The sequence below is a fragment of the Callospermophilus lateralis genome, chromosome 3 (assembly GCF_048772815.1).
Source record: "Callospermophilus lateralis isolate mCalLat2 chromosome 3, mCalLat2.hap1, whole genome shotgun sequence".
In the NCBI taxonomy this organism is placed as follows: Eukaryota; Metazoa; Chordata; class Mammalia; order Rodentia; family Sciuridae; genus Callospermophilus; species Callospermophilus lateralis.
The window spans coordinates 194,513,487-194,525,470 of NC_135307.1; the positions used below are offsets into that span (position 1 = coordinate 194,513,487).

The 11,984-nt window shown below is 41.4% G+C and overlaps 1 protein-coding gene across 1 annotated transcript; it reads left to right on the forward strand.

Moving 5' to 3' along the window:
* The first annotated feature begins 8,878 nt into the window (after positions 1-8,878).
* On the forward strand, positions 8,879-11,984 carry Tp53tg5 (TP53 target 5). The gene is made up of 4 exons (XM_076849503.1): positions 8,879-8,923; positions 9,203-9,277; positions 9,470-9,600; positions 11,450-11,984. Exons 1-4 carry the CDS (start codon positions 8,879-8,881, stop codon positions 11,982-11,984), a joined length of 786 nt encoding a protein of 261 aa, XP_076705618.1.

Sequence of the window (11,984 nt, forward strand, 5' to 3'; positions counted from 1 at the left end):
GGAGGCTGAAACAGGAGGATCCCAAGTTCAAGGCCAGCCTCAGCATAAACAAGCCCCTCAACTAGCAAGACCCCATCTCAAAATAAAAGTAAAAAAGACTAGGGGATGTAGCTCATGGTAAAATGCCCTGGGTTCAATACCCAGTACCAAATATATGTGCACATGCATGCATGTGTATGTGTATGTATGTGTATGTGTGTACTCAGATTTATATTTCAAAAACAAGACAAAAATATCTGCTCTCACTACTTTTATTCAACAGAGTATTGGGAGTTTTAACTGCATAACTGTATGACAAGAAAAGAAAACAAAAGGTATACAAATTTGAAGAAACATCTATAAATCACATATCCTACAAAGGACTCATATTTGGAATATTAAAAAAAACTCTCAAAACTAAATAGTTAAAAAAAAACAGCAAACAAAAATCTAATTGGAAAATGAGCAAAAGACATGAACAGATATTTCACCAAAGGGAATGCAGAGATGGCAAATAAACTCATTCAAATATATGCCATGTCAACATTTCCCTAAATGCAAATTAAAGCCGTGATGAGGGCTGGAGTTGTGCTCGGTGGTGGATCACTTACTTCATATGTACAAGGCCCTGGGTTCAATTATCAGTGCCACATAAAAATAAATAAATAAAATAAAGGTATTGTGTCCACCTACAATAAAAAAAAAGCTTAAAAAAAGCCATGATGAGATATTACTACATACCTATTAGACAGCTAAAATAAAAAAAATATAGTGACCATTCCAAAAGCAAGTCAGGATGCAGAGAAGTTATATCATAAATTGCTGGTGGGAACGTCAAGCGATATCATAGTCACCCTGGAAAACAGTTTGGCAGTTTCTTGGAAAACTAAACATACATTTACCATATGGTCCAGCAATCACACGACTTGGCATTTATTTCAGAGAAATGAAAACTCTGTTCACGCAAAACCTTGTGTGTAAATGTCTACAGCAGCTTTATTTGTAATAGCTCTGAGTTGGAAATGATCTAAATGTTCCTCCACAGGTGAATGGTCAAACAAAATGGCGCATCCACACCATGGAGCAGCAAAAAAAGGAACAAGTTCACATTCTTTGCTAGAAAAGCAGTAAGGCGTCTTTTTCCTTTAAATTGAAATAAAATGAGCAAATCACTTATTCACTTAAGAACTTGGAGGATATAAAGGGCATTATTCTAAATAAAAAATAATCTTGAAAGGTTATATACTATATGATTCCATTCATATTCTTTTTTAAAAAATATTTTTTTTAGTTGTAGATGGACACAATGCCTTACTTTATTTGTTTATATTTATGTGGTATGGGAGTTTTGGGAGTTTTAACTGCACCGTAGGACAAGAAAAGAAAACAGTGCCTCACGCATGCTAGGCAAGCGCTCTACCACTGAGCCACAGCCCTGTCACTCATATAATATTCCTTTTTTTAAAAAAAAGAGAGAGAGAGAATTTTAATATTTATTTTTTAGTTTTCGGCGGACACAACATCTTTGTTTGTATGTGGTGCTGAGGATCGAACCCAGGCCACACCCATGCCAGGTGAGCGCGCTACCACTTGAGCCACATCCCCAGCCCTCATGTAATATTCTTGACATGATAAAATTATACAGAGTGAGGCTGCCAGCAGTTAGCAGTGAGATAAGGAGGGACTGGCTGTGGCTGTAAGCTTCATGAAGGACCCTTGGAATAACAGGACAGTTCTGCATCTTGATTATGGTGGCTACATGAATTGTCAAATGGCTTGGACATAGCACAAAAGGTATGCAAGATGTTACGACTGAAGGAAAATGAGTGAAGGGTATTCAGGACATCTCTTTCTATATTTTTTGGAAACCTTCTGTGATTCTATAATTTTTTTTGAGTTTATAAATGGGAATAAACTATCAATACAAGCCGCAACCTGGATTTCAAGAGCAGTATGCTGAAAAAAAAAAATCTCAGAAGTCCTATACTACATGAGTCCATTCACAAAATAATCTTTTTGTTGGTTTTGGGTACCAGGGATCGCACTCAGGGGTGATGAACCACTGAGCCATATCCCCAGCCCTTTTTTATTTTTTATTTAGAGGTAAGGTCTCACTAAGTTGGTTAGGACCTTGCTAAATTGCCAAGGCTGGCTTTGAACTCAGACTCCTCCCGCCTCAGCCTCCCAGACACTAGGATTACAGGAATGTACTACCACACCCAGCTCACAAAATAAATTGAAATAAATTATAGAGATGGAGATAATTATCGGTTTCTAGGGAGTGGGCTGAGGGGCAGGGGTAGCACAGAGAGACCTTTCTGGTGATGGGACACACAAATGAGAGCAAAAGAATAGATACTTTATCAAAGAAGACAACTTTCAAATGAGCACATGAATATATGCTCAACACTATTAGTCATTAGATAAAATGCAAATTACCAATACTGTGAGATACAACTACATATCTACTAGTAAAATCTAATCACCTAACAATACCAAGTGTATTGTATCCAAGGATATGGAACAACTAGTCCTCATACATTGCTAGTGGGAATACAAACTAGTGTAGCTCCTTCAGAAGATGGTTTGGCAGTTTCTTAGAAAGTTAAACATACAATTACCATATGACTCAGTAATCCCATTTCTAGGTAGGTATCCAAGTGAAGTAAAAACCTGTACTCCCTCAAAAACCTGTGCACAAATGGGTTTATTAACTTTATTTATAATCACTGAATATGAGAAACTAGCCCAGATATCCTTTAATGATTAAATATATTTATAGAATGAAATACTACGATAAGAAAAGGAGACAAATAACTAATATTCAACAAAGTGTGAACCTCAAATAAAAGTAATCCCAGTGGACACTTGAAATCCCAGCAGCTCAAGAGGATCAGAGGTTCAAAGCCAGCTTCAGCAATTTTGAAAGGCCTGTAAGCAACCTATTGAAATCCTGTCTCAAAAGGGCTGGAGACTTGGCGCAGTGGTTAAGGACCCTTGGGTTCAATCCCTGGTACTGGAGAAAGAAAAGAAAGAAAGAAAGAAATCCCAGTTCAAAAGGCTACATACTGCATGACTCTATATGATTTTCTGAAAAAGGCAAATGTTTCAGGGACTGAAAAACACATCATTTGTTTCCAGGCTGGGCGTGGGAGGAGAGGTTAACTACACAGAGATGACTTGAAGGAACTTAGTGGTGTTATGAAAACATTCTCTCTATTGATTGTTGTGGCTATACAATAATACACATTTGTTTAAAATTATAGAATGGTATATTAAAAAGGGTGAATTTTACTGTATATAAAATAAAATATACCTCAAAAAACCTAAAGAACAAAAGCACAAACTATGAGAAGCAACAAAAGAGTAGAAACTCATACTCATTAGGATGACTACTATTGAAAAAAAAAAAAAAAACAGAAAATATCAAGTGTGGGTGGGGGTATGGGGACACTGGAACCCCTGTGCACAGCTGGTGGGAATATAAAATAGATTACCACTGGGGAAAGCAATGTGGTGGTTACTATGAGGTTAAAAACAGCATTACTGGACTGGCTGTATAGTTCCATGGTACAGTGCATGCTTGGCATGTGTGGTTCTGGGTTTGATCACACACACACACACACACACACACAAATAGAATTACTATATAATCCAACAACTCAACTTCCAGGTATATACTCAAAAGAATTAAATGCAAGGTCTGGAAGAGATATTTAGTATATTCATGTTCATAGCAGCATTAGCCAAAAGGTAGAAACAGTTCAAATGTCCTTTGACTGATAGATGTATAAATAAAATATTTTATTTTGTTTATACATCTATTTAATATAAATATTACTCAGCCTTAAAAAGAAGGAAATTCTGACATGAGCTACAACATGAAGGAACTCTGAAGACGTTATGCTAAGTGAATTAAAATCAGGCCCAAAAAGACAAACACTGGCCTAACATGCCTAATGTCCCAGCAACCTGGGAGGCTGAGACAGGAGGATCACAAGTTTGAGGCTACCTTCAATATTTAGCAAGGCCCTAAGTAACTCAGCATGACCCTGTCTGAAAAAATAAAAATGGATGGGATGTGGTTCAGTGGGAAAGCATGCCTCTGGGTTTGATCTCCAGTACCAAAAAATAAATAAATAAATAAATAAAATTAAGAAAAAAAAAAAAGGTCACATTGAAGAGCTGGTGTGCAGTGGCACAGGGCTGTAATCCCAGCAATTTAGGAGGCCAAGGCAAGAGAATCACAAGTTCCAAGCTTTCCTGAGCCATTTAGCAAGATCCTGCCTCAAAATAAAAAATAAAAAAGGTCAGGTATATAGCTCAGAGGTAGAGCACCTCTGACTTCAATCCCCTACTACCCAAAACAAATCATATAACACAAAATTTACCATCATAACCATTTTTTAAATTTTTTAATATTTATTATTTAGTTTTCGGCAGACACAACATCTTTGTATGTGGTGCTGAGGATTGAACCCAGGCCGCAAGCATGCCAGGCGAGCGCGCTACCGCTTGAGCCACATCCCCAGCCCATCATAACCATTTTTGATGTGTGGCATTCTACCACTGAGCTACATTCTCAGCCCCTTCTATTTTTTTCCTTTCCTTTTCTTTTTTTTTTTTGAGAGAGAGAGAGAGAGAGAGAGAGAGAGAGAGAGAGAGAGAGAGTTTTTTAATATTATTTTTTAGTTTTCGGTGGACACAACATCTTTGTCTGTATGTGGTGCTGAGGATCGAACCTGGGCTGCACGCATGCCAGGCAAGCGCACTACTGCTTGAGCCACATCCCCAGCCCTATTATTTTTTATTTTGAGACAGGGTCTTGCTAAATTGCTGAGGCTGGCCTCAAACTTGCAATCCTCCTGTCTCAGCTTTGAGCCACTGGGATTACAGACTTGTACCACAATGCCCAGCATGTTATGTGTATTTTACCATTTTTTTTTTAAAGAGTAGAATTTTCTCATGCAAGATCCTTAGATTTAATCCCCAAGATTTTCCAGCTGTGCATTACTGGTTATGAATGCTGTTTTTTTCCCATGTAAATAGAAGAATCAAACAAGATGGACTATGAAAAATTGCTTTTAGGAGCCACTGTGGATGTACAGAATCTAGTCCTTTGTTGATGAGCTGCTTAGGTGGGCACAACTTCAGAAAGGAAGCAAATGGGTGGGCATTGAAAGGTATGTACCAGGTAGAGCCAGTTTGGAAGATAATTTGGTGGTCTCTTAGAAAACTAAATATATGATCTAGCAGTTGCACTCCTTGGTATTTATCCAAAGGAATCAAAAACATATGTCTACCCAAAAACCTGCACACAGATGTTTACAGCAGCTTTATTCATAATTGTCAAAACTTGGAATCAATCAGGATGTTCTTCAGTACGTGAAAGACAAACTGTGATAAATCCAGACAATAGAATATTACTAAGCGCTAAAATGAGCTGATGAGCCATGAAAAGGCATAGAGAGGGCTGGGACTGAGGCTCAGTGGTAGAAAACTCGCCTAGCATGTGTGCGGCCCTGGGTCCGATCCCCAGCACCACATAAAACTAAAATAAACACAATAAAGGTATTGTATCCACCTACAACTAAAAGTATATAAAGAAAGAAAGAAAGAAAGAAAAGGCATAGAATAAATTTAAATGCAGATTACTAAGAGAAAAAAGCCAATCCAAAAAGGCTACCTACCGTAGGATTCCGATTATGGGACATTCTGGAAAAGGTAAAACTATGAAGAACTACGTCCCACAGTCTTGGCTTGGTCCGTCACCCTCAAAGGCATAGCCAAGCACTCCTGTGCCTGTACCCTCTGTCCCCATCAGCAGTGTGGAGTGGTCCCAAACCTTGGTTGGGTGCTGGACCGGCCTACGGGGGCTGGTGCCCGGGCGGCTGTTTCTCACAAGCTCTTGGACCCCTCTGATGCAGCCAGCTAGGCACCAGAGCTCCAGAGCCACCACTGTCCTTCGAAGCCTGCCACCATCTGTCCCCAGCCCACTGCGACTTCCTCTTTGCTTTTATCTTCCTCTCGCTGCCACCACCATTCTCCTCTCCCTCTTTCCTCCACGTCCTGCTCAGATCTCATCTTGTAGGTGAATCTTTCCAGACCACACTTTTTTAAAAATACATATTTTTTGTAGTAGATGGCACAATACTTTATTTTTATGTGGTGCTGAGGATCAAACCCAGTGCCTCACATGTGCTAGGTAAGTGCTCTGCCAACTGAGCTGCAGCCCCAGCCCCTTGACACCACTTTTTAATGCAGTAAACCCTCTACCTTTTCCCGCCTTGTCCCCTTCAACCTGTTTACTTTGCTCCAAGCACTTATTTCCATCTGACCTAACAGTGGTGGGCTGACTCATAAAGGTTCACAAAAGTCAATTGTTACATCTTGAGAAACTCTGCAGACTAGTTGTTAACCATGGCCATCATTAAAATTTAAAGTATGGAAATTTACAATTAATAAATGATATTAAAAATGTGAAAAAAATCCTCAAACCCATCACTTTCTAACCTTTGTAACCATCTTTTAGAATTCTTTTGAGGGGTGGATACCGGGGAGAGGGCATTAAACTCAAGGGTGCTCTAACATAGAGCCACATCTCCAGCACTTTTTATTTTTTGAGACAGGATCTTGCTTAGGGCCTCCCTAAATTATTGATCCTGACCTTTGAACTTGCAATCCCCCTACCTCAGCTTCCCAAGGCCTGGGATTACAGTCATGTGCATCTTCTGGACCTTATTTATATACAGTAGAAACATAGAACATAAAATGGCATGCTACAGGGCATTTTGGCCCTATTCTGAGTTTAGTGATATAATAAATAGTGATAGTAAATTTTCTCAGATATTTTTTTCTATGTACAATGGAATAGCTTTTTTGTTTAATTTACATTATTAACATTTTTCTCTATTACTTTCCTTTTTTCTTTTTTGGTACTGGGGTTTGAACCCAGGGGCATTTTACCACTGGTTCTCAACCCAGCCCTTTTAGTTTTATTTAAAATTTTTTTTAGCAAACTTTGTTTTTTGTTTGTGTTGTTTATTTTTGTCATTGTGGCACTGGGGATCAAACCCATGGCCTTGTGTATGCTAGGCAAACACTCTACCACTGAGGTACACCCTAGTCCCTCAACTGGTAACTTTAAATCAAATGTGATAGGAGTATTGATATCACAGAAATAGGTAAGCATGACAAATTGGCTTTTAATTTATTGTTGTTGACTGGACTAGGGTTGGCGTGGATCAAATCCATGACTGTTCTTGCAAATAAAGTTTTATTACAATACCGACATGCCCATTCACTTACTTATTACATATGGCTGCTTTTGCTCTGTAACAACAGAATTGAGCAGTTGAGTTTGGGGCCATAACTCTGTGACCCCCAAATCCTAACATATTTACAGAAGAAAATATTATTGACTGAGGTCTAGCCTTAAGAAAGTAATGGAGAAGCTTGGCATGGTGCACAGGCCTATGATAGGAACTTGGGAGGCTGAGACTGTAGAATCACAAGTTCAAAGGTAGCCTCAGCAATTTAGGAAGGCCCTAAGCAACTTAGTAAGACCCTGTCTCAAAACAGAAAATAAAAAGAGCTGTGGATGTGGCTCAGTAGTTAAGTGCCCATGGGTTCAATCCCTAACACCAAAAAATAAAAATTAAAAAAAAAAGAAAAGAAAAATAAAATAATAAAAAAATTAAAAAGTAAAGGAGAAGTCAGGCATGGTGGTGCAGGCCTATAATTCTAGGAACTTGGGAGGCTGAGATAGGAGGATTGCAATTCCAAGGCCAGCCTCAGCAAATTAGGAAGGCCCTAAGTAACTTATTTAGATCCTATCTCAAAATAAAAGAAAACTAAAAGGGCTGGGTTGAGGACAGTGGTAAAGTGCCCTTGGGTTCAAACCTCAGTACCAAAAAAGAAAAAGAAATAGAGAAAATGTTAATAATATAAATTAAACAAACAAACAAACAAACAAAAAACCTATTCCATTGTACCTAGAAAAAAAATCTGAGAAAATAAACCTCAATATTAAAAGACTAGGATCTAAGCCAGGTATGTTGGCACATTCCTTAATCTCAGTGACCCTGGAGGCAGAAGAAAGAGGATCCCAAGTTCAAAGCCCGCCTCAGCATTAGCAAGACCCTGAGCAATTTAGGAAGACCTTGTCTTAAAATAAATAAAAAGAGCTGGGGGATGTGGCTCAGTGGTTAAGTGCCCCTGGGGTCAGTCCCTGGTACCAAAAATAAAATCTAAAATGTATAATAAACACACAACCACATATATTTTGTTTCAATGGGTAAATAATGAAACATTATGCTCATACACATTGTTTTGTTTTTCCTCCACTAGAAAGTATACTCCTTGAGAGTATGAATTTCTTTTATTCCAGAACTTAAAAAAGCACCTGGCATGTAGCAAGTGCAGTCAACACAAGTGACACAATAGAATAGATGAGCATGATTTGAGAAGCCAGGTTTCCTGAGCTGTGAGACCTTGGTCAGGTTTCCAGCTCTACCATCATTGAGCTGTAAATTTTTGAGCCATTTTGAACCTTTTTGAACCCTGGCCTCCTCATTTAAAAAGAGGGGATAATCCTCTTACCTCGCAGGGAGGTTATGATCACGTATGCAGCTGCCTGTCCCCTACTGTGTGTGTGTTTCTCCACAGATGGGAGTTTCCTTCTCATCCTCCACCCTCTACTCCTGCCCGCCACACAAACTCCCTGGAGACCCAGCCCTGTTGCTGTCACATTCAGTGATGTCACAGCTCCCCTGCCTGGGAGCTCCAGCACCACTATCTGATGCTGGCTTGAGTGCTGTCTGAACTGCGAGGGGCAGGGCACAGACAGTGCCTGGCACCAGTCTTGCTCCTTCAGTCTTTGAGGCCTCACAGCGCCAGCATGAGTCCATCAGCAAAGGGGCCCAAGAACAAAGTGGTTTCCAAGGTCAGACTTTGGACTAGACCCTGGAGTTAGCCCCTAGAAGGGGCCTTAACAGAGTCCAGGCATACCAAGGGCCTTCCAGCCTAGGGGGGAGGGAAGGTGAAGGATGAAGGGAGATATAGAGAGTTAAAATGGTCTCCCCAGTTCTGCTCCCAAACCAGGGTGACAAAACTGCCAGTCTGGGGCTGATCAAACCACATTTGGTCAAATGGAGAGGCATAATGGAGGCATTCGGGGGACTCCTCCTGCACTAGCTGACTCTCTCTCCTCCCCCTCCCTCAGATGCAAGATGAGAAACTACAAGACAAGATAAGTCAGCCTGTCTGCAAAACAATTGAGCGGAACAGACTTAAAATGGTGAGAGCTCATTCTGACCCCAGTTTAAGGGAGCCTGATTCCGGGTGCAGAGCTGCTCCTGCTTGCCAGGCCACATGCCCCAGAGGAGTCAGCAGACCCAGCCCTGAGCTGAGATGACCCAGAGGCAGGGCATGGGAAGGCTATCCCAGGAGAGCTGAAGCTTCTGTTTCTCTGGTTTCTTGCCCCCAACAGGTATTAAGAAATTTGTCACTCTTGAAGCTACTCAAGAGCTCTAACCGCAGGATCCAAGAACTGCATAGCCTAGCAAGACGGTGTTGGAATTCAGTGCTCAGAGTTCCGAAGATGCTCCGTATTTCCTCTGGGTGAGCCCGCGTTACCCTCACCATGGACCCAATAGCTGTCGTTACTTGGAACAGGGGTGTGCTAAAGAAAATAGAGAATAGGTCTACTTAAAGAAAATAGAGAATAGGTCTATTTTTCTCAAAGGCTCCCTAAGACAGGAATTTATTATACCTGTTTTACTACTGATGGGGACTGAGACTCAAGAGATGAAGTGACTTAGCTCACTTAGCTGAACTGAAGAGTGGAGGAGCTAGGATTTGAAGTCATTCCTATCTGATATTGAAGCTATGGCCATAACACTGCTATAGTCATCCAATTATGAACCTAAGCACCACCTGCAGCACTGAGTGGGCGGGGTCACTCTTCCTCTCCCTCCCATTAACCCAGCCCAGAGATTCACCTGCAGACTGGCCCCCGAAGTCTGAGGATTAGTATATCCTGGTGAGGCTCAGTTTCCTCATAAGTCACATCAGAATATTAAGAAAGCTAACATTAGGTACCTGCTAAGTACCTAACACCAGCTACTGTGCTAAGCACTACACAAGTATTTGCCCATTTAGTTTATTCTTCCCCAAAATCCTAATAGGTACACAGAATTATCTCAGCTTTACAAATAAAGCCGAGGTTAAATTTCTCACCCTAGTTCCATAGTTGGTAAGAGGAAGGAGCAGATTTTGAACCCTCATTTGTCTGACTCCAAAGCCTCTGCTCTACAAGCTACTCTACTTCACTGCCTCATACTTAGCAGAAGTCTCATGAGGATTTTGGGCCTGACAGTGGGCCTCCAATTAACAGCATCCATTACATCACCAGTATTGCTGCTATCTCGAGCCTGCCTCTCCACATGGTTACAATGGGCTATGATAGGGCTTTACAGGGGTCCAGTCTATTAGACACCCTGGGGATTAAGTCCTCCTCTGGGGTCCTCTGATTTGGCCTCCTAGATGTAGGCAACCAGGAAGTACAGAATCAGAAGCATCACAGTTTCCAAACTTTCTTTCTTTATTATTTTGGTATTATTATTATTGTTGTTGTTAATTATTATTATTTTGGTACTAGGGATTAAACCTCCAGTCCCTTTTTTTAAATTTTTTTTTTTTAGTTGTAGATGGACACAATACATTTATTTTATTATTTTTATGTGGTGCTGAGCCAAATGCCTCACAGGTGCCAGGCAAGTGCCCTACCCCTGAGCCCCAGTCCTTTTTATTTTTTTATTTTGAGACAGGGTCTCGCTAAATTGTTTGGGGCCTCCCTAAGTTGCTGAGGCTGGCCTTGAATTTTCAATCCCCTGCCTCAGCCTCCTCAGTAGCTAGAATTATAGGCATGTGCCACCATGCCTGCTTCCCAACTTTTTTTAAAGCAGTGGGACCTCTCCAATATCAATCCCCAGGCCCGAACTATATTTTTGTTAGGGAATATCTTGCCCTCATTCTGTCCTCACCCTGGGGAAGTGAGGGCCTTGGAAACACCTCCTCAGAACCCTAATGTTTCTTGAGACATGATCTGAAAACAAAAAACAAAACAACAACAACAACAAAACACCCCCTGGACTGTTCACCCTCTCAACTGAAATCCAGAGGCAGGATCCTAACCTGGTGGTCGACGCACATCATGTATTCCTAGATGTTGTAACTACTTGTTGTGCCTTCTGCCTTCCCAGCCTCTCCCATCCCTCTGCCAATACATAACCACCGCCCTGTCACTAGGCACAGGCCTTTGGGTGATGGACAAGCTCCTTTTCAGCTCCTCTCTAGCTTTCTTTCTCAACAGGATCCCCTGAGTTGGCTGCATAGCAACCTCCTCAGGACAGGGCCAGGAAACCAGAGCCTGTCCTGCTCTGCTGACAGCCTTTTCTCTCTCTGCCAGAGACAGTGTCTGCAATGAAGTGAAAAAAAATAACGAAAAACTCCAGGAAGCTAGATTCCTTGAGAAGACACTGGAGAATAAGAAAGAAGAGTCTACGGAGGAATCTAAGGAGACAAGGGCCGAAGACTGGAAGCCCGAGATAGCATCAGAGAAAAGGAACAAGGAAAAGGAGTCAACTGTAACAGTGCCACTAGATCAGGTGGAGCCTGAGGTCCCAAGGACATCGAGGAGTCAAGGCTTGAACACTGGAACACGGGGGAAGCAACTATCTACTGGGAGCCGCAGAGTCATCTTCCTGAAAACCCACTACCACAGAAGTCCTATGGGGGACATGAAGCAGTTGGATACAGGTGGCCAGAATATCTGGTTTGAGGGGCTGCCCAGACGAATCCACCTCCCAGGGCCCCGCGTCATGTGCAGACCCTCTAGCCTGCGCTGGGTCAAGCGCTGCTGTACCCGCTTTTGCTCTGCATCACTTGAGGTGCCTATGTACCATTCATACAAGGTGGGTGTGACAGGGAGGTGCACACCCTGA